The 23,189-nt window shown below is 35.3% G+C and overlaps 1 protein-coding gene across 1 annotated transcript in view; it reads right to left on the reverse strand.

Moving 5' to 3' along the window:
* The window catches only part of COL5A2 (collagen type V alpha 2 chain), a gene marked incomplete at its 5' end in the record, with an annotated part of 75,978 nt that overhangs the window by 2,866 nt on the left and 49,923 nt on the right, over positions 1 to 23,189 (reverse strand). Inside the window, 18 exons of the mRNA XM_080932884.1 lie at positions 1,076 to 1,263; positions 3,182 to 3,473; positions 5,314 to 5,421; positions 6,345 to 6,398; positions 6,766 to 6,873; positions 7,550 to 7,603; positions 8,099 to 8,206; positions 9,328 to 9,381; positions 10,815 to 10,922; positions 11,561 to 11,668; positions 12,242 to 12,403; positions 13,340 to 13,393; positions 13,897 to 13,950; positions 14,059 to 14,166; positions 20,912 to 20,965; positions 21,430 to 21,483; positions 21,640 to 21,693; positions 22,944 to 22,997. Of these exons, the coding sequence (XP_080789010.1) occupies positions 1,076 to 1,263; positions 3,182 to 3,473; positions 5,314 to 5,421; positions 6,345 to 6,398; positions 6,766 to 6,873; positions 7,550 to 7,603; positions 8,099 to 8,206; positions 9,328 to 9,381; positions 10,815 to 10,922; positions 11,561 to 11,668; positions 12,242 to 12,403; positions 13,340 to 13,393; positions 13,897 to 13,950; positions 14,059 to 14,166; positions 20,912 to 20,965; positions 21,430 to 21,483; positions 21,640 to 21,693; positions 22,944 to 22,997 (1,776 nt within the window). The remainder of the gene's footprint in view (positions 1 to 1,075; positions 1,264 to 3,181; positions 3,474 to 5,313; positions 5,422 to 6,344; positions 6,399 to 6,765; positions 6,874 to 7,549; positions 7,604 to 8,098; positions 8,207 to 9,327; positions 9,382 to 10,814; positions 10,923 to 11,560; positions 11,669 to 12,241; positions 12,404 to 13,339; positions 13,394 to 13,896; positions 13,951 to 14,058; positions 14,167 to 20,911; positions 20,966 to 21,429; positions 21,484 to 21,639; positions 21,694 to 22,943; positions 22,998 to 23,189) is intronic.

Raw genomic sequence — 23,189 nt, forward strand, 5'->3', positions numbered from 1 at the left:
CAAAGAAAAGGTGAAAAGCCAAATGATTTTAATTTCCTGGAAAAAAAGTTAGATGTTTTTAAATCTGCTTTTACAATTCAACTTTATCACTAACTAGAATAAAAATATAAATTAAGGGTAAGTATAAACCTATTTTACTGACTAATTACATACATATCAGAGATACTATTTTCTATAACACAACTTATCAAAACTCATTTCCAACTAACTCTTCCCTTTCCTATTCACCTTCAGTTTTGAATCTGTTTCCAATGGTCTCACTTTGGATTCTGACATATTATTTTGGTTAAACTACACTTCAGTCATTTATATTTAAATTCAGCTGTTTATATATGTTAAATTTACTATTTACTAAATGATAGTAGATTGTAACTTATCATATACAGAATTATAACACATCCATAATGTGTTAACTGGAGAAAGGTTGGAGACAGAGGGGTAAGCTGGGATGAAATATTGATACTGTAATAGGACAACCAAGATCTGATGAAACTCTGAACTAACTAGACCATAATAGAAATATTATGTAGACAAGAACTCAGAAAAATTATCACATATTTCATCTAATTAAAATAATGACTTAAATACTTCACAGGTTTCAAGAGATTACATTATTTTAAAAATGTATCTAATATGTATATTTATCTTTTCAGACACTACACTAAGAACTAACATTAATAGTGATGGGGAGGCCAGCTTTACTAACCTTATGTTAAAGTAGCTAAAAGGTTTAGTAATTTCATACGTTCTAATTTTGACCTAAGTCTCCTGGAGTTGAGATAAGACCCCTTCCACTATCTTTCACAGTCAGTGACATTTATTAAGGGAACTAAGATTAAAGAGTATTTATTTAATTCTACTAAAAAGAAAAATTAATCTAAGTTTGTATGAGTAACCTCATGGCAAAACTTGTTTATGAAATAATTTTTCAATAATTTCTATTAAAAACATATCACTAAAAGTAAGCATAATATATTAAATCCAGTCAAACAATAATAGCATCATTTTATTAAATATAAAAACATAATAAATAATAAAAAGTAAAAATATAATCTGGGTAAACATATTAAATCACCTGAGATCCTCTATTCATGTCGAGACCATACCACACAGGCTTATGGTTAGGGGATTTGCTGGCCCACCAAGTTTTACGAGGAACACTGGCTGGGTTTGCTGAAATGCATGTCTCTCCTGTTTCCATATTGCAGTAAACTTTGATCGCATCTTCAGCTGATCCCTGGTTTGGATCAATCCAATATTCACCTATTTTCCAAGATAGAAATATGTGCCAAATAAAGATTCTCTCAAATATGACAGAGTCTCTAAATTAATCAGCAGAGATCTGGTCCTTTATTCAAACTATAATTAATAAGAGACTGGGAAGAAGGCTCAACAAGTGAAGTGTTTGCATGTGAGCATGAGGACTTCGAGTTTGGATTCCCAAAATCTATACAAAGGTTAGGCAGGTATTGTGGCCCACTTGCAATTCTAGTACGTGGAAAGATAGAAACAGGAGATCCCTTGAGTGAGCCGACTAGCTAGACTAGCTATAAAGGCGAACTGTGGACTCAGCTAAAAACCCCATCTTGCCATGTAAGATATAGAATAATCAAGGAAGACAACTCATGTCAACTTTCTCCACATGTGTTCACATGCAGCCACACACATGTGACACACAAATACACATGCATGTAGATACTCACATATACACATAGGGAGAATTGCAACTATTAAGCACTGGGGCCTTCCTCTTGTTAACTGCTATTCAAAAGCACTTTTCCAAACCATGAGCTAAAGTCTCAAACCATCCAAGTGATTTTTAAACCAAGATAGTGCCTTTTATGTTATACAAACAAATGTATTCACATTTGTGATATATATATATATTGTGTTGTATATATATATATATATATTTTATATAGGTATATATACATACATACACTATTATAGATAAATAGCAAAAATAAAATTTTATATAAAATGGAAGGGAAATGGGAAGACATAAATTAAATAGTTTAAAAGTGTACATTCTTTAAATAGAACATTTTTAGTTGTCTCTGTCGATGTCAAAGTTCAAAGTTAACAGAAACCCTGGTTGTAAGGAAAAGATGACGGGGCACCAATGAAAGGAAAAGTTACTGAAAGGAAAAGTCACGGGGCACCAATGTTGTGAAAGATGACCTCCCGGGTTTCGGCACCAATGTTAGGGGAAGGATGAAGAGAGGGGGGCGGGCATATGGCCCATGGAGGTATGGCAAGGCCTGGGGGTAAGGGAGATGCCTCTGGGGGTCCATGTTGGGAATCCCTTCCCCCTGAGAAACCATCCACACAACAGTATCGTACAGAATAGAGTTTATTCAGGTCATGGGAGAGTTAAGAAGGTGGTAGAGGCGGGGTGGGGGAGAGTAGAGGAGTAGAGGCTGGCCCTGAGCACTTGGAGGGAGAGGGGGGAAGGGAAGGGAAGGGAAGGGAAGGGAAGGGAAGAGGAGGGGTAGGGGTGGGAGAGCAAGGCTGCAAGAGCACAAGAACAAGAGAGAAAGGAGGGGTCAAGCAGCTCCTTTTATAGTGTCAGGTCACTGGGGCGGAGCATACCTGGCCACTGCTGGATAATTGAGGGGTGGGGTATACATGGCTGTTGCTAGGTAACTGAGGGGTGGGGTTTACAGAATCCCAACACTGGTATTTCCCACTCATTCACATGGTTTTAGATCCCCCTTCTCTGGATCTAATTAAATCACTTAAAATTATTGAAGAAGGCAAACTAAGAACACTGTCACACAACTAAGGTAGTGAAACCCTTTTATTCTAAATTGCCATAAAAGACCACCACACATGATCCTGCCAGACAGGATGGAAAATGATTGGTTGGCATGTCATTAAAGTGCAATAAATTGATTTCATATGCAAATAATTTGGGGAAACGTTCTTTAATGGCCTTATTATATATATAAGGAACCATTTCCTTAAAATTGTTGCTTATATGACATGGTCTTTATTATATATGTTATCTATCACCTCTTCATGTAATTGTCTCAACCACAAAACTATAAGCTCTAGAGCATGCTCAACAATTTATCTCTGTGTCTATCATTAATTATAAAGTTAAAAATATGTCTTGGGAAGCAGTTGAGAATAACTCAAAACAAACACGTTTTATTCAGACAGGCCCCTGTCTACTCACCACTCTGCTTTGTGGGATGGCAAAGCTTTAAATCATCACAAGTTCGAGCTGGGTGCTTCTTGGAACCATCAGGGCTACGCATGGTTTCAATCTGACTACTGAGAGACTTCAGGGTAGCATGGACCCCGGGGTCAGTTTTGTTCTTGTCATCTGGAGCTGCCTGGTCTTCTGTAAACTCTGGAAGTGGATCTGGCATGTTCTCATCATAGTGTCCCATGATATCACCAAGAGCAGCAGTAAGATGGCCAGGGGGACCTGGAGGGCCTGGAGGGCCAGGTTCACCAGGAGGACCCTAGTTGAGAAGACATTTAATAGCATTTTGTTTTGCTTTACTAAATTGTTACTATGCTGTGTGGGAACAGTTACACCTTGGCACACCAATAAGTCAATACTGAAGTCCTGTGATTCATTCTTCTTAAACAGTGCTTGTCAAGTGATAACACTACAAAATGAGGAGTGATGTGGAACTGTTTTCAGGGAAAGTATCTACGAGTCCAGTTCTGAGATAAACAAAGCTTAAAGCCAAATTCTTTGCTTTGATGTTTTCTTTGAAGATATGTTTTATTTTATGAAAAGAACTTTCAGAGTTACATTTTTTTTTCAAAACAATCTTGAGCAAGATACAACTGGAATTCGTTAACAGAACTATGGTCTGAAAGCAAAAAAAAGCATGCCAGTGTGTGAGAGCTGTCTGCATGTAAATACCAGGATAACAACTACAAGACCCCCATTATGGAACTTGTTGGTTTCTTCAAATAAAGGAAAAAAGAAAAAGAAAACACAGAAAGCCTTTTTGCATGTATGTGAATTGTGATAAATGTAAAAATTCTCTCTACTGAACAAAGTCAAAGAAAGGTTTCCAGTATTATTTTGATAGCCTTAAAAGTGTCTCTTCTACTTCTGTTTTCAGGGGAGATCTGATAGACTGTGACCACTCAGAATTCCCTCCCACCCAAATGGCAAAGATTACAAGCTGATTGCTCTTCATTAATTCCTCTGCATTTTCAGAGGAACATCTCAATAGTCTTGAAAGATACAAGTAATAACTAAAAAGACATAACTTGGTAAAGAGCACAACCCTTGGTGTTAGAGACTGATCTATTAATACCTGCTCTGCCACTCGAGTGAGGTTTAGGGAAGATGTTTAACCTCTGTGTCAGTGCTTTCTGATTGTCAAAAGAGTGATGTCAGGGAAAGTGAGAGATGATAGATATATGGATAGATAAATAACTGATTTTCTGGGAAATCATCATAATTTCACACATCCTACATTAATCTGAGAAGAGTCTCATCTCTGTAAGACCACTGAGCCAAAATAGAGTAAATCAAGTACCACACAAGTCAAATAGAAGTTCTAAAACTGTGAAACTTTCTTGACTATAAGAAGAATAAGTCTCTATAGCCACATAATAAATAATAAATATTTGAATCAATGGCACTGTCAGTAGGAGAATAAAGACTAAAGTAGTAAGGTCATATAAATAAGATCAAAGAAGCATCAGACAAGCTTTAAATGTACAGAGTAAGTACATGTGTAGATAGCTGCTGAATGTCTGAGGACAGAGAATAACTAACATGGTTTAGTGTTTGATGTTATCTTACACTAAATAGTGTTAGATTTTTTATTGAAAACTTTATTGAAAGTTGAAATCTTAAATGTCATTTTCAGGGAAGAAAGATTTCAAATTCATATACTTCATTTTTTTCCAAGCCCCTGCTGCCTTGACATCCCTGTCATGTGGAACAGTATCATGAACTATGATGTAAATAAACCCTTTCTTAACTTGATTTTGTCAGAGTTTTTAACAGCAATAGGAAAGCAAACTAAGACAATTGTAATTTCAGACAATGCAATGCAATGTTTTTCAAACTTTTATTAGAATGCAATCATAGCTTGATATTTAACCTCAGTGTAATATCAATTCAAGGACTTGGTTTCATTTTTTGAATTCTTAGTTTATATGGTCCATGCATTAAAAGACATGAAATAATTACTTAAGTATATAACCTTGTGGTGACTTTTAGATTTACTTAAGAGTCTCTTGAAACTCTTATTGGCAAGGTTCCACAGATGTATTGGATAGACTCCATCTTAACAACAGCATCTTCCATGAAAACTCTTTGTACCTTACCTCTGGTCCTGCTTCTCCTACACTGCCCCGCACACCAGGAGGTCCAATTGGTCCAAGTAGCCCAGGGTTTCCTTCCTTTCCTGAAGGACCTACTGGTCCTGGAGGACCCTGTTAGAACACACACACAAAAAAATGTATTTTAGAACAAAGACTGCACAATGTCTTTCTGATAAAAGAACCTTTAAAGAGATGGAACCCCGATTACTCAGATTCTAGTCTTAATAACTAAGTGGCCTTTCAGCATTTTGTTTGTTCAGCATTTTCAATTTCACTGTGTGTGAACTGTCTATCACTAATTCTGGGTAAAGGACCAAAATAAATTTAAAATGCTAACAGGCTAATCACCAACTTCCATTGGTAGCAACTGTTTCATCAAATAGTTAATAAACATGGTTGAAAATTCAATTGATTTAGAAGGAAATGATGTAATCTGAGTGCTTGCTATGGTTGAAACCAGTACTTATACTACAGAACCATATCAAACCATTGTACTTCTCTAAATGTTATTCTTATCTATGTATATTTAAATTGTACTTAAATATAGCAGGTTTTTTTGCTAATTAATCTTTTTATGTTTTTATTTCCCTAAATATCTATGTGAACAGGCTTGGGACACCAAAGACGTATAAGAAGCAGCATTTATATGAATTTAGAATTTCTAAAAGCCTCAAGTATTGGTTCTCTATTATGATTGCTTCCAAATTATCTTTGTACAAGCTTCTAAGGGTTTATCACAATTAAAAAATGCATAGCTTCAAAATCTATTCCACTTCATAAGCAGTTACAACTATCTCAAAGAATTTGTTTAGTGAAAATTTAATCACAATTATGAAATTGAATAGAAACCTGGGTAATAGATTTTAAGACAAAATATACTGTATTTCAAAATATTTTTTTATTTTATAGTACTTGCTAAGCTTGTCCTATACAGTTTCCACCAACCTCAAAGAACATGAAAGAATAAATATTAAATACCAGAAATATTGTACAAGAAACAGTACACCTGAAGCTTAATAGTTTCTGTGACTTACTCTTGGGCCAAATGGACCAGGAATGCCAGCACTTCCTTGTTCACCATTTGGACCCTACAAAGACAGAATAATGAAAGTGTTGCTAAAACATTTAAATGTGTATTGTATTGTATTTTATCTTTTAAAGTATGCTGTTATTAATACTAGCACTACAAACAAAGCCATTGGTTTCATTAACATCTGACTAATACCAAAGACAGCTATGTAAGTAAAGGGGCATGTAGCTTTTTGCATTATTTCTTCCCCACAACATTTTAGCTTATAGATGTGTATCTATATTAGGTAACTATATAATTATCTATCAAGATAATTTTAAAGTTAAAATGATGTGCAAATAACTCTTCTACTCCATGGATGTTTCTGTCAATATATCAATATATTCTCATATGCAGGAAAGGACAACATTTAAAAAATAACTTACAGGAGGGCCAGGAAGACCCTGCAGACCAGTGAAGCCTCTGTGGCCTTTCTGACCTCGATCACCTCTGTCTCCATTGTCACCCTTATCACCTCGAGGTCCTTGTGGTCCCTAGAAATAGTCAATCAAGAGCATTAACTAAGACTACAATTTGTTGCAATTCTTTATGATTTTATTCATTATAATTTTCAATAGTTTCTCTAAAATTAAATTTTAAAATAAGTTTAATTTCCATGCATCCTCTAGGAATACTAAATTTACATATGAAATAAACTGATGGTCTAGGATTGCTGAGACTGAATTGAGCAACAAAGTAGGGCTAAATTGGTGTATTTGCATCTCAGGATAACCAATAGCCACCAAATTGAAAGCCACTTGTTGAGAAAGGAAGGTAAACTTTGATTTCCCAAGATCCCATCCTTTCTGGTCCCCCTAGCTTCTGCTCATCTGAAGTAAGAAAGCTGCTGTTACTCTCAAAGACCTTTGGTTTCTCCCATATCAGTTTTAAACTCAATTCCTTTGTGGTTTTAATGTAGCTTTGAACTGTATTGTCACTCACATTATTTTTTTATAATAAAATCTGCCTTTCAGCTTTCTGAAATATGCCTCACTGCTTGCTACTGAAATAACACTATATTGTTACTATCATCTCACAGAGTCTGCCTCCTAGGGATCAGTAATCTTTCAACAACCCACCCCCCCGCTATTTATGAATCTTAAGTTGTACTTTCCTTTTGGATATGTATTTTGCATAGAAAAAAATATTTGTTCAGAAAACGGAGCTTACAGGCAAACCACGCTTTCCAGCTCGACCAGGTGGTCCTACAGGGCCTCGGGAACCCTAAAAGAAAATTCATAAAACTTAGTATCTTAAAGTAGAAATATACACATAAATATAAATCTTAGAGCAACATCTCAATATAATCATTGATACAAATATAATGTACACATTGATGACTGTCAAATGTTTCTACATCAGGTAACAATTCACTAACTCTAGTAATACATTGCAGTGAACTTTAAATATTACTTTGATCAAATGAAGTTCACCTTAGTTTTCTAGTAACTGACATTGGTTGCTTAATATTACTCAGATGTATTACAGTTCTTACAAATCAGAACCTGTTTAGATAATTAAAGTAACTATATAGGGATCAAATCCATATTCAAAAGCAAATTAGTTTTAAAATTAAGTATATATTTTAATTCATAATTGTCTGTTCATCATTATATAGAGTCCTCAGCTAACAATATAATCAGGATCAGACGTATACACATAGTTACAGAATCGTATATAAGTGTCATATAACTGTCAATGTGAAGTTAACATTCTTACTGGCTCTCCTCTTTGTCCTGCATCTCCTGGTGCACCAACAGGGCCAGGAGTCCCAGGGGCACCCTGAGATCCTGGTAGACCAGCAGGCCCAGGGTCTCCACGGTCACCCTGACAAAAAATATGGTATTATTCTTTAAAAATTAATTCTATAAGAGCAACAATATTCAATATTGTTCAAATTATTTACAATATGAAAATTTCTAACATGTTTATTATTATACTTAATTATTTACTTTTATTCACTAATCAATCCATTTCACAGGCATAGGATTGTTCCACCTTATGCAACAAGGGCAGCTACCATACTAGCTGCATCCTCTTATGGTATCAAACCCTCAAAAGGCAATGATACGGGGGCAAACAAAGTTGTCTTCAGATTGCATATCTCACTTGGAAGACTTAGAGGGGAAATAGGCCTCCCCTCATTTCACTCAGACAATCTCACATGATTAAATTGAAACAGCAATTTAAAGTCTTCATAGGAGTTCATGAAGTAGCAATGATATTTCTGGGAGTGAATATCAAAACCTTGGAATATTTTCTGCATTATGTGAGTACACCAACAAAGGTTCCAGATGTTAAAAGATTTCTGTGGCTGTGTTAGATAATAAGAGCCTTAGCCCAGAATTTCTCTAAAGTTTTTCATCTTCCTATTAATAGTATGATAGCATTCTTGCATGCTTAACCTAAAAAAATTAAGCCTATAAATATTTGCACTAAGCATATTTATTTGGGAACAGATTCAGAAAATTCAGCAACATGTGGCTGGTTTGCCTTTAGTGGACATATCTGTTTCCTAACTAACAGCTGTGGAATCAGCAAAAGAGACCAGCTGCTGTTATAGCTTAGAAAAGTATCAGTTCAACGTAGGGATAATTTAAAAATTATCCATACATACCACATCTATAGTTTAGAGGCATCAATGCTTATATCCTTCTAAGTTACTTTCTTTAGAGAATGAGGAGAAAAATGGAAATCTAGAACATACATTTACATCTTCGTCCAAGGCCTCTATGTTATAGCAAATATGAAAGCAATTTGGTTTCTTGCTTTTCATTTACAAGACTATCCAAAGTTATAACCTTACTAAAAAGTTTGCCAACAGAAAAATCAGAGTTGCACTGGGGCTATATGGATAGAAAGTATTTTTATTAAAATTATCATTATGCTAGAATCACAATGATTTCATGTTTATATGGTTCTAATATTCTAATCAGCATTGCACTTACTCGTTCTCCAACAGCACCGTCACGTCCTGGGGTACCGTCATTACCAGCTGGACCCTAAAAAAAATAGTGTTAGACACAGCTTACTGAGGCGGCTTTTAAACTCTCAGCCCAGGTGACAGGAAACTGACCAACATGTTTCCTCCTCTTTGAACTATAAAATAGCAGTCAACACTCACCAGGAACCTACACAGGAGAAAAATAGCTCCCATCTTTTTCTTTTTCTTTTTTTTTTCTTTTTGTAATTAAACAACTTTATTTTATAAAACAGAGTTAAATGTTCTCATTTGAAAAGCATTTTTGCATAAAACTATATAAAGATATTTTTCTCAGTACTTAATTTTTTAAAGGTTTGATAGTATGCATTGAAAACGTACTAATTACAATGAGCATAGAGTATATATAAAACAAAATGTAACATGGAAATAGAAGAAGGAAGGTCATAATGAGAAAGCCTCAGTACTTCTTAGAAAAAAAAAAAATAAGTGTATATCACCCTCTCAGAGTGTAGCATACCTAGACCTTAAGTCATTAATAATTCAAGAGCTAAGAATGCAGCCTTGTGGCAATCCTTGGTATTTAAAAATCATTATGTTTAATTCCATCTTTTTCTATTGTCAACTGATTGTAAAATTATATTCTTATTTACCCCTATTGTTCATTTCGAGTTCTACTTAAGAAAAAATATTCTCAGACGCATGGAAATATGTCACAATTATGGTGCTTCTATTTGGCATTTTGCCTAAATTCTCACTTTGTTTAACCACCAAATAACATTTTGAAGGTTTTGAAAATATATTACTGTGCTCATGTTATATGATATTTTGTTTCAAAGTATATATTATTCTTTTCTCATGATTTTACTTTCATGTTTTCGCACATACACACACAATTAGCCTTAAAAATCATTGATTAATCTTTCAGAAAAATATGATCCATTGGTAATTCGCTCATTAAACTATTGAGCAGAGGGTATTCTGTTCTTCAGCTTCTCAAATTGCCTGTTAAAGTCTTATTTCCTTTAAAGGGAGACTTAAAAAGATATAAGAACCATAATGTTACTTTATAGTAATAAGAGAAACACCCTCTACTTCCTTTCTCTTTTTTATGAGCTATAATAGTTTCATTAATCTTATTTCTATAAAACCTGGCAATTGTTATAAATAACCCATTATGGAATGAAATCATAACAAAGAAAAAGATGAATGGCTGTGTCCTTTCACATTCAAAACAATTTGCCAAAATCTAAATCAACCAAAATGCTCACTTTAGCTTTTCTAAAAGTGAGTAGAAAGGCACAATTTGACTTCTCTATCACTTAGACAAATCTCTAGGGAAGAAGAGCACATCAAACAGCATGACAAACAACTTTCTTAAGCTCATGTATGCAATCCATTTCTATACATCTATATCAATTTGATAATGAAAGAACTATACCCCTCATATGTATCTAAAATTAAGGTATTTTTGTTAAGAACCATAGCACTCACTTCTGGCCCAGGTTCCCCTACAGGACCATTGGAACCTGGAGGTCCTACAGGTCCAGGCGGACCTTTATCTCCTGTTGCACCAGTTGGTCCTACTTTTCCTGGTGTACCCTGAAATTAAAACAAAAGTAGGTAAAACATTCCAGAAGAAATGTAAGAATACCAGTTTCCATAAGGCACACTTATTCAGTAGTCCTTCAATCTCTCCTCCAATATATGTAACTGTCCAGAATCCTACAACTTCCATGATTGCTTAAAGACATACCTATGCTTTATCACATTGTTCATGAGACATCAAAGAGACCAAAATCACCCCACATCTTCTGCTTAGGTATGCATTTTGTGCTTGAAACTTACATAGTCAATAGCTCAGCTATGTCTTTTCTTTAGTTGTTTACTGTGAAGTATGGCTGTTTTGTTAAGGATGTTTATTTTTAAAGATACTACCTCCAGGAGGTAATCCTTCTTATGTAGCACCAGGCATTAGTTTTATCTTTGAAGAAATACTGAGTCACCAAAACTCCAAATATTTATTATCTATGTCTCTTGACCCAAAGTTAAACAGCTATGTTTATCAAGTTTGTTAAGCACTTAACATTTAAGACCAAAAGGTTTTTAAAACCTAAGAATTACTGTCAGCTTAAGACTGTCTAAACCAACTTATTAAGTAAAACAAACCAATTCTTTCTGCAACAAAATAAAAAATACATAACATATCAGTCGAACATTGACAAAACACAGCTACTTACCGCTGGGCCAGGAAGGCCAGGCATTCCTCGCTCCCCACGTTGTCCAGGCATTCCAACAATTCCTCTTTGCCCAGTGGTACCAGCAGGACCAGGAGGACCATCTGGACCCTAATTGTGATAGACTATAATTACTACTGGAAAAAATGAATTCATACTTAAGGAAATTATGTACTTAACTAAGGCTTTATAGAATTTGAGAAGATATGAGAGAAAAGGACAACAACAAAAAAAATACACCAACAAAAATCTTCTCATTTCATCTAAGCATGAATGTTAATAACACTTTTAATTTTAATATAGCCTCTGACATTATTCAATACTTTGAGAAGAACTTGATAGCTAATGCAAATTAAAAAAAAGAGAGCTATTCAAAAAAATCTATTTTTCCTTTTAAAAGAACAAAGGAAAAATTTAAAGTATTATACTCTTAAACAATGTGAATATCTAGTCTTCACAAAAAAATTCAACAAAAGGGTATAGTTTTAGAAGATCATGTCCTTTCACATTTTGTACTTTTAAATGTACACTTTTATACTAGAGAATTTAAAAATCAAAACTTAGTAAAATGAAAGCATTTAGAAATATTTCCAGAATAATATTTTGATAAATTTTATAGCAGAAATTATTATCAGCTTATTCATATAAATATTTCAGTTGGAGTAAAACAGATGCCAAACTTACAGGCTGTCCATCTTCTCCTGGGTCCCCTTTGTCTCCTGGGCTACCAGGTGGACCAGCTGGTCCTCTATCGCCTACTCGCCCATGAGAGCCAGGGTCCCCACGAAGACCAGGAGGTCCTTCCTTCCCAGGTTCTCCTATGGGTCCTGCAGGTCCTGGAGCTCCCTGGTATCATAAAGAAAGAAGAACTGAGAAAGGCAAAGTGGAAGCCAAGTAAGAAGAGTGGACTCAGAAGGCTCACCCTCAGGAACAAAGAGGCCTTAAAGGATTGTTTCTTAGCTTCTTAGATTACTGGTCATTGAGGATAATTAAGTAAAGTAGAAAAAACAAAAACAAAACGTATTTGCAGATTGATACCCTGAGAGAGGCCTAAATTTCATTTTTCAGATGACTCTTTTGATCATTCATTATTAAAAGAGTTCTGAAATTATTTTTCAAACCTATTTAAGGCTCTGTTCTAACTAGAGATTATATTATTTATTTCAGTGGAACTGGCTTGAACTGGTCTTATGACAGGAATTACTATAGAAACTTTAAGGAGCTGGTATGACAGTGAAGCTATTAAAAGCCCTTATGACTCTTGCAGATGTTGTGGATTTGATACCTAGCACCTACATGGTAGCCACGACTGCTTCTAACTCTAGTCCCAGAAGATTTAAAACTATTTCCAGTCCCCACAAGCTACTAGATGTGCATGGTACATATACCGATGCAGGCACAGTCAGGTATACAGATATACTTATGATCCCTGCTTTCAAAAAGGAAGCTTCAGAGAGTCTAGAGATGCTTTCTAACTGAGATTTATTATCAGCACATACAAAAATGTATTTAGTACTCAAATGGAAGAACAAACAGACCTTGGATCAGAAATAACTTGCAAATAATCTCCTCCAAGTTAACTTATCTGTAACATTGAATTTGTCTTGATTAAACTACACTATGATTGTCAGAATAAATAACAAAGAAAAAATCATGAGAGACTAAATCGAAACAATAGTTAAAATATCATGTGTGTGTTTGTGTGTATGTGTGTGTGTGTGTGTGTGTGTGTGTGTGTACACATGCAAGTATGTACAATGATGTAAATCTAAGTTGACTTACGGCAGGGCCTGGAGGCCCAACTCTGCCAGCAGAACCAGGAAATCCTGTAGCACCCTGGGAAAAATAGATATATTGGTTAGTTCTCTGCTTTCCTGAAGCCTCCATTTCACATGGGAGGCTCTGGGTCTGTGGATTTCATTGCTTATTTATGACATGAAGGTTTTTTATTCTTTTCATGCCACAAATGTTCTAGAGAATCTGGATTAGCTGGTAGAGATTCATTGCTTTCCTGTTATGGTTTTTATTTATTTTAAAAGTATAAAAGTAGAACTAAAACCACACTGGCATTTTGTATAATCAACTAATTAAAGTGTTTTTACTTCAATATATAATATTTATGCTCCATGAAGAAAAAGCAAGAATAACAAAACTTATTTTTCTCCCAGGTTCCCCCACCCACAGATCTTCAGCTAAGCACAGTTTGCTCTATAATACAGTTGATATACAGAATAATATTTTATTATATTATTAGATGACAATTAACATTTATATAGCCAGGGCATCCTAGATATTTGCAACAGGCTTGCACAATTCCCAGAATAATAAAAGAGACTTACGGGTGGACCCTGGGTTCCTCGGCCGCCTTTCAGTCCAGGAACACCATGAGGACCCTAAATGGAAGATCAAAACACCACTAGAGTAAGCCAAATGCATAAACTGTACATCATAAGTACTGTGCTCGGGTATCAAAATGTTCTTTTTAAGATTTTAGAACTCACATGAGGGCCAGGTGATCCTGCTAGGCCTTGCGGTCCAGGAGACCCAGCATCTCCCTTCTGCCCTGGCTCTCCAGGTTCACCCTTGACACCAGGCTGTCCATCAGGACCCTAAATAAAATAGGTCAAATGAGAAACCATATTTCTAGTAATTATTTCATAGTAATTATTTTTCTGTTTTTATATTAAAAAACATTAGTTTATTTTTTAATTTTTAATTGAAGAATTTTATTTTATATAACAAAGATAAATGTACAAATTTTAAGCATTTTTGCATAAAAGTATACAAATACATTTATGTCATTACTTGGCTTTTTCTTTTATTTTTTTTAAGGTTTGACAGTGTGCATTAAGATCTTACTAGTTACAATGAGCATATAACATGTAAAACAGTATGTAACCTGGAATTAGTCAAAGTTTTCTTGGTGTGTAAGGAGTAAACATAATGGTTTTTTCTTTCTTTTTTTTTTCTTTTTCTTGAACTATACACAGTCTGTGAGTTGTTTCTGGGGTGTTCAGAGGGAAAACTTTATTTAAAAAAACAAAGATAAATGTACAGATTTTAAGCATTTTTGCATAAAAGTATATGAATACATTTATGTCAGTACTAATTTTTTTAAAGGTTTGATAATATCCATTACAATCTTACTAGTTACAATGAGCATAAAGTACATGTAAAACAAGATGTAACCTGGAAATAGTCAAAGTTTTCTTAGTGTGTAAAGATTAAGCATAATGGTTTTTCTTTTTTTTTTTCTTTTTTTTTTTTTTTTTTTTGGCGTTTGTTTTTTCTTGAACTTCATATGGTCTGTGAGCTGTTTCAGGAGTGTGCAGAGCTTTCTGGGGTTAGTATCCAATTACAAGTAACTGCATATTATGTCTGTTCTTTTCTGACTGGGTAATTTCACTCAGGATGATGTTTTCAGGATGCATCAGTTTTCTTAAGAATTTCTTAAGGTCATTGATTCTGATAGCTGAGTAGTATTCCATTGTGTAAATATACCACAATTGTTGTATCCATTCATCTACTGAAGGACATCTGGGTTCTTTAGAGCTTCTGGCTATTATAAAAATGGCTGCTATGAACATTGTGGTGCATGTGTCTTTGATATATGTTAGGGCTATACAGGATATATGCCCAGAAGTGGGATAACTGGGTCTTCAGGTAGTACTATTTCCAATTTTCTGAGGAATCACCAGACTGATTTCCAGAGTGGTTGTACCAGTTTAAAACCCCACCAACAGTGGAGAAGTGTTCCTCTTTCTCCGCATCCCCACCAGCATCTGCTGTCATCTGAATATTTGAACTTAGCCATTGTGGTTGGTGTGAGGTAGAATCTCAGGGTTGTTTTGATTTGCCTTTTTCTAATGGCTAATGATGTCGAGCACTTCCTTAGATGCTTCTCAGCCATTTGATATTCCTCAATTGAAAACTTTTTGTTTAGATCTGTACCCCATTTTTAATAGGGTTGTTTGATTCTCTGGTGTCTAGCTTCTTGGGTTCGATGTATACCTTGGTCATTAGGCCTCTATCTGATGTGGAGTGGTAAAGATCTTTTCCCAATCTGTTGGCTACCATTTTGTTTTCTTGACAGTGACCATAGCCTTACAGAAGCTTTGCAATCTCATTAAGTCCCATTTGTCAGTATTTGACCTCAGACAGAGCATGAGCCATTGGTGTTCTGTTCAGGAAATTTTTTCCTGTGCCTATATGTTCTAAGGTTTTCCCTATTTTCTCATCTAATAGATTCAGTGTACCTGGTTTAATGTGGAGATCTTTGATCCCCTGCACTTGAAAATTATACAAGGAGATAAGAAAGGGTCTATTTTCATTCTTCTGCATGCTGACTGCCAGTTGGACCAACACCATTTGTTGAAGAGGCTGTCCTTTTTCCATTGAATGTTTACAGCTCCTTTGTCAAAAATCGAGTGACCATATATGTGAAGGTTCATTTCTGAATCTTCTATTCTATTCCATTGATCCACGTGCCTATCTCTGTACCAGTACCATGCAGTTTTCAGCACAATTGCTTTGTAATATAGCTTGAGGTCAAGGATGGTGATTCCAACAGATATTTTCTTCTTATTGAGGCTGAATTTCACTATTCTAGGTCTTCTGTTATTCCAGATAAAATTGCTCTTTCCAACTCTATGAGAAATTGGGTTGGAATTTTTATGGGGATTTCATTGAATCTGTAGATTGTTTTTGGTAAGATGGCCATTTTTACAATGCTGATACTTCCAATCAATAAGCATGGGAGATCTTTCCATTTTCTGAGATCTTTCTCGATTTCCTCTTTAGAGGTTTGAAGTTCTTGTCATACAGGTCCTTCACTTGCTTAGTTAGAGTCACACCAAGGTATTTCATAGTTTTTGTGACTATTGTGAGGCTATCTTTTCCCTAATTTCTTTCTCCACATGTCTGTCCTTTGAGTAGAGGAAGGCTACTGATTTGTTTGAGTTACTTTTATATCAAGCTACTTTGCTGAACTTGTTTATCAGTTGTAGACATATTCTAGTGAAATGTTTGGAGTCACTTAGGTACACTATCATGTCACCTGCAAAAAGTGATATTTTTACTTCTTCCTTTCCAATTTTTATCCCTTTGATTTCCTTTTGCTGTTTTATTGCTCTGGCCAGGACTACCAGTACTATGTTGAATAGGTAGGGGGAAGAGTGGGCAGCCTTGTCTAGTCCCTGATTTTAGTGGGATTGCTTCAAGTTTCTCACCGTTAAGTTTGATGTTAGCTATTGGTTTGCTGTATATTGCTTTTATTATGTTTAGGTTTGGGCTTGGATTCTTGTTCTTTTGAAGACTTTTAACATAAAGGGGTGTTGAATTTTGTCAAATGCTTTCTCAGCATCTAGTGATATGACCCTGTAGTTTTTTTCTTTAAGTTGGTTTATATGGTGGATTACATTGAAGGATTTCCTTATATCAAACCATCCCTGAATCCCAGGGATGAAGACTACTTGATCATGGTGAATGATCATTTTATTGTGTTCTTGATTGTGTTTGCAAGGATTTTGTTGAGTATTTTTGCATCAGTGTTCATAAGTGTGATTGATCTGAAGTTCTCTTTCCTTGCAGGGTCTTTGTGTGATTTAGGAAGTAGAGTTATTGTGGCCTAGAAAAATGAGTTAGGTAGTTTTCCATCTGATTCTATTTTGTGGAATAGTTTGGAGAGTATTGGTATTAGGTCGTCACTAAATGTATGATAAAATTCTGCACTGAACCCATCTGGACCTGGTTTTTTTTTTTTTTTTTTTTTTTTTTGTTTTTTTTTTTTCTTTTTTGGTTGGGAGGCTTTGGATGACTGCTTCTATTTCTTTAGGTGTTATGGGATTATTTAGATGGTTTACCTGGTCCTGGTTTATCTTTAGTACCTCTTATCTGTCTAGGAATTCATCCATTTCCTCCAGATTTTCCAGCTTTGTTGAATATAGGCTTTTGTAGTAGGGTCTGATGATTTCTTGAATTTCCTCAGTTTCAGTAGTATGTCTCCACTTTTATTTCTGATTTTGTTAATTTGGATACTCTCTCTTTGCCCTCTAGTTAGTCTGGCTAAGGATTTATCCATTTTGATAATTTTCTCAAAAAACCAGCACTTGGTTCTGTTGATTCTTCGAATGTTTTTTGTTTGTTTGTTTGTTTGTTTGTTTGTATTCATTTAATTTCTGCTCTGAGCTTGATTGTTTCTTGCCATCTTCTTCTCTTGGGTGCATCTGTTTCCTTTTGTTCATAAGCTTTCAACTGTGCTGTCAAGCTGCTAGTATATGCTGTCTCCAGCTTCTTTTTGGAAGCACTCAGAGCTATGAGTTTTCCTCTCAGTACTGCTTTCGTTTTATCCCATAGGTTTGGTTATGTTGTGTTTTTATTTTCATTAAATTCTAGAAAAATTTTAATTTTTTCTTTATTTCTTCTTTGACCATGCTATCATTTAAAAGCATGGTATAGTTTCCATGTGTATGTGTGCTTTTTGGTTTTTTTTGTTGTTGTTGTTGTTATTAAAGACCAGCCTTATACCATGTTGATCTGATAGGATGCATGGGAGTATTTCAATCTTCTTATATCTATTAAGGCTTGTTTTGTGACTGGATATATGGTCAGTTTTGGAGAAGATGCTGTGAGTTCGTGAGAAGAAGGTTTATTCTTTTGTTTTAGGATGATATGTTCTGTAGATGTCTATTAATTACAATTGGTTCATAACCTCTGTTAGTATCACTGTATTCTTGTTCAGTTTCTGTTTCCATGATTTGTCCATGATTTGTCCATTGATGAGAGTGGGGTGTTGATGTCTCCCACTACTATTGTGTGGGATGCAATGAATTTTTCGAGCTTTAGTAGGGTTTCTTTCATGAATATGGGTGCTCTTCTATTTGAAGTATATATTTTAAGGATTGAGAGTTCCTCCTGACAAATTTTACCTGTAATGAGTAAAAAGTATCCTTCCTTATAATATTTGATAACTTTTTGTTGAAAATTTACTTTATTCGATATTAGAATAACCACTCCAGCTTGCCTCTTGGGCCTGTTTGCCTGGAAGGTTTTTTCCCAACCTTTTTACTGAGAGATAGTTTCTGTCTTTGTCTGTGAGATGAGTTTCCTGTATGCAGCAAAATGCAGGATTCTATTTATGCATCCAGTCTATATCGTTTTATTGGGGAATTGAGTCCCTTTATGTTAACAGATATTAAAAAATAGTGGTTGCTCTTTCATGTTACTTTTGCTTTTAGAGGTAGAATTGTGCCTGTGTGTCTTTCTTCTTTTGGTTTTCTTGCTTAGGAGTTTTCTTGTTTTTACTAGGATGTAGTTTCCCTCCTTGTATTGGGTTTTTCACCTATAACTCCTAGTGCTCTGTTTGTGGTTAGATATTGTGTAAATTTAGTTTCATCCTGGAATATCTTGGTCTCTCCATCTATGGTGATTGAGAGTTTTGCTGGGTATAGCAGCTTGGGCTGACACTTGTGTTCTCTTAGGGTCTGCATGATGTCTGTCCAGGATCTAACTTTCATAGTCGCTGTTGAGAAGTCATCTGTGATTCTGCCTGTATATGTTACATGACCTTTTCCCCTTACTGCTTTTAGTATTCTTTCATTGCTTCTGGGGATTTGGTGTTTTGACTATAATATGTCGGGAGGAATTTCTTTTCTGGTCCACTCTATTTGAAGTTCTGTAGGCTTGTTTTGTGCTCATGGTCATCTCATTCTTAAGGGTAGGAAAGTTTTCTTCTATAATTTTGTTGAAGATATTTACTGTGCCTCTTAGTTGATATTCTTTGTCCTCTTCTATTCCTATTATCTTTAGGTTTGGTCTTCTCATTGTGTGCTTAATCTTCTGGATATTTTGGGTTAGGAGCTTTTTGGCTTTTGCATCTTCTCTGACTATTTTTTTCTATGTTTTCCATCTTGTCTTCAGCTCCTGAGATTCTCTTCCATCTCTTGTAGTCTGTTGGATGTGCTTGCATCTGTGACTACTGATTTCATTTTTAGGTTTTCTACCTCCAGGGTTGTCTCTTTAATGTTTTCTTTATTGTTTCCATTTCCATTTTAAATTCCTTCTTCAATTCCTTCATCTTTTTGGTTCTGTTTTCCTCTAGTTCTTTGATTTCCTTGAGTGTTTTTCTTGTTTCCTCTTTAAAAGCTTCTATTTCTTTTTGCTTTTCCTCCCGTTCTTGTTTAAGGATATTTATCATCATCTTGAGGTATGATTTCGGGTCTTAGTCTTCTTTTTCTGGAGTGTTTGGAATTCCACTTTTTGCTATGATGGGAGAGCTAGGTTCTGGTGTTGCCAGGTTGTCTTGGTTTTCCTTGGGTAAGTTCTTTTTTTTTTTCTCTTGCCATCTTGTTTTCTGTGATTATACATGGTCTAGCTGCTAGTGATTGGTTTCTCCTGTGTACCTGGTCTGTGTCGCTGGATCTCTGCAATTCCCGGTGGCAGATGGCCTGAACGTTTGTTCTTCAAGCAAGGGCATTTTGGTGGAAACCATGTCCCTATGGCAGAGTTTCTGCTCCCCTGAACCAATGGGGGAGAAGGCATGGTTTCTGGGTGCTTAACCTTGACCTCTCTGTGCCCTAGCTATTTGCTGTTCAGTCTCACTAAGCCTGCATCCCTGGATCTCTGCTGTACCTGGTGGCAGATGGCCTGAGCATGCACAGGCCCTCCAGGTAGAAACGGAGTCCCTATAGCAGAGTTCCTGCTCCCCTGAACCAATGGGAGGGCCAAGCTTTCTGTGTGCTTGACCCAGACCTCTCTGTGCCCTGCTACTTACAGAGCAGTCTCACCAGGCTTGCATCCCTAGATCTCTGCTGTTCCTAGTGGCAGATGGCCAGAGTGCCTGTTCTGCACACAGGGCTCTCCTGGTGGAAACTGAGTCCCTATGGCAGAGTACCTGCTCCCCTGAACCAGTGGGGGGTTGTGCTTTCTGTGTGCTTGGCCCAGACCTCTCTGTGCCCCAGCTACTCGCAGTGCAGTCTCACCAGGCCTGTGTCCCTGGATCTCTGCTGTTCCTGGTGGCAGATGGCCTGCCATAGTTAACTAACATTAACACGACATTTAGTCTTATAGAATGTTACTATGGCATTAGTATATGCATGGTATGAAATAATGCAATAACTTCTCTAAAACCATCTTAAACTATATCAGCATATTTTCATTATAGAAAATAACTACATAAATTTAAATATTGTCAGCATCAACTTTTGTTCCATCCATTAAAATATGTTGAATAATACACAAAATATTTTAACCTTTAAAAATGTTAATATATAACTCAAGTCATATTTGAATAAATAAACTTATCAATCTACTATGAAGGGTATTAGTTTATAAGTAAGAAATAGGTGGAAATTATACCTGTGGTCCAGCAAATCCAACAGCTCCAGTTGGACCATTTTCACCACGAGAACCCTAAAAGTAGACAAATACTATTGAAGCTTTCAGACATACAATATACATTTTATATAGATATATAGAGAGAAATCAAAAACATTGCTTGAACCTTAAGTGAAATAATAAATTAGAGGTCAAACTAACTTTTTAATTACTTAGAAAATAATTTACTTCTCTTGATTTGCTAGATTTCAAAGCTAACAATTTTTAAAGTTTAATAGATTTGAAAATGAGAGTTATATAAATGACCACAATAAGCATGAAAATTACATTAGAAGTTAGACAGCGATTAATGATTGACTGATTCATAGATAATTAATATATAATAGAAGATAAATAAACATAGATAATATATAAATAAATGGTAGATAGATAGCTGATAGATAGATAGATAGATAGATAGATAGATAGATAGATAAAGAGATAAATATGTTTACTGTTCTATATCACAGTAAAAAAATAAACAACGGTTTTTCACTTACAGGATTCCCACGGGAGCCAGGAGGGCCAACTAATCCTCTAGGACCAGGTTCACCCTACAAAGAAGATTTTAGATAATTAAGTACCTGATTCACAATACAATTAGAGACTACTAGGCACATGCGAAGGTAGACAGTGTGGGGGAGTCTTGAGAAACAACAACAATTTAGGCCTTTTTATTTTGGTGTGCACACTGACATCTTCCATCTTACCTTTTCTCCAGTAGGGCCTGCAGGACCTGGTGGTCCCAAGGGACCTGGAAGACCCTGTAAATTAACAAAACGTAAGTCTGCTGAAGAAAAGACTATATAAAAAAATTCATGTTTAGTCAAAAAAGCAAACAAACCAGCTATATTTTTTGTAGCATGATTGCTTTTGCAAGTCATTATTTACCTTAGACAACATAGATGATATCATTTTCAGGATGTTTGCCATGTCATCCATATTCTAACAATGGGATCTTTCTCTAAAAGACATTCTGACCTCTTTCATCTAACTCTGCTCAGTATATAGAACTTTCTTCAAGTTAGTTCTAAATTATCAGCATTTTGTTAATGTAACCCATTTAATTTTGTTAGTATTTATTTTGAATGTTGGGTATAGATTGAAAGTTGGATTTTTCTTTTGGAATATTTTCAAATTTTATATAACAAAGCATAATTCTTTCATTTGAAATACAAATTATACTAAACGTGTCTTGGTTGTTCAGGAAATAGCCATCCACAGTCAAGTTTCACTGCTGTTGGTGCTGCTCTCTTCACAAGGAGACGGGGTCAGCCACAGCCCCCACCTGGGGCAGAACTTGGAGCTTCACAACACATGATTACAACATCTAAATGAATTGTTGGAAGTTCTTTATGAACAAGTTCTCTGTCGGTTTTATGTTTAGGCACCTCAATACTATTCTGTCATTAAATATATACATATATATACACATTTGAAAAAAATGAGTAAAATTGACTTATTAATTGTATATTCTTGAGGAAAACGGTTTTTCTCCAGATATATAATAGAAATATTTATCCATATATATTTTTTCTAATATTTTTTCTAGAACTGTGTAAAATTACTTTGTTGTTTTCTTGAATAGATAAGTTCCCTATTAGTACAGGGGAGGTATTGTTAAAACAAAAAATACATGTTTTTTTTCTTATAGAAAATGACTCTTTCCTAAAACAATGTATTACACTTACTATAAATAGAGCAATGATTGTGTTTGATCTCATCTATTACACATATTTCCCTACGTGCCATAGGCACAGGAATAGTTGTTTTTTACCTTTCATTTTTTCAGGAAGGACTTTACATTTTCCTATTGCTCTAATGCAGGGTAAGTAAAATAACCATCCACTGTCAAGCTATATCCAGACTCAAATTGCATCATCATTCTTGTGGTCTTGACTATAAAACAATATGAGTAACTTTGTTGTTAAAACTTATGGCAAGTTTGTAGGGTAATGAGCAGAAATGTAGGTTTGTAAGCCATGGTAGAAAAGGCTCTTTCCCTTTCACTTACCCTGGCCCCATCATTTCCAGCTGTTCCTTCAGCACCTTTCTCTCCTATGCCACCCTGAAAAAACACAAAATAACAAAGCACCAGTTGTGCATTTACTTGTGCTTTTGATAATCCAGATGCAGCTTCACAAAGGCAAGTTTTTATTTGTCTCCTTCATGGCTTTACCCACTACAGACTACAACAGCTTATGACTATACATACTTTCAACCAATAGAGATTATAAGAGAGAAATTACTTATAATTCAG

Source organism: Micromys minutus (genome assembly GCF_963924665.1).
Source record: "Micromys minutus genome assembly, chromosome: 19".
NCBI lineage: Eukaryota > Metazoa > Chordata > Mammalia > Rodentia > Muridae > Micromys > Micromys minutus.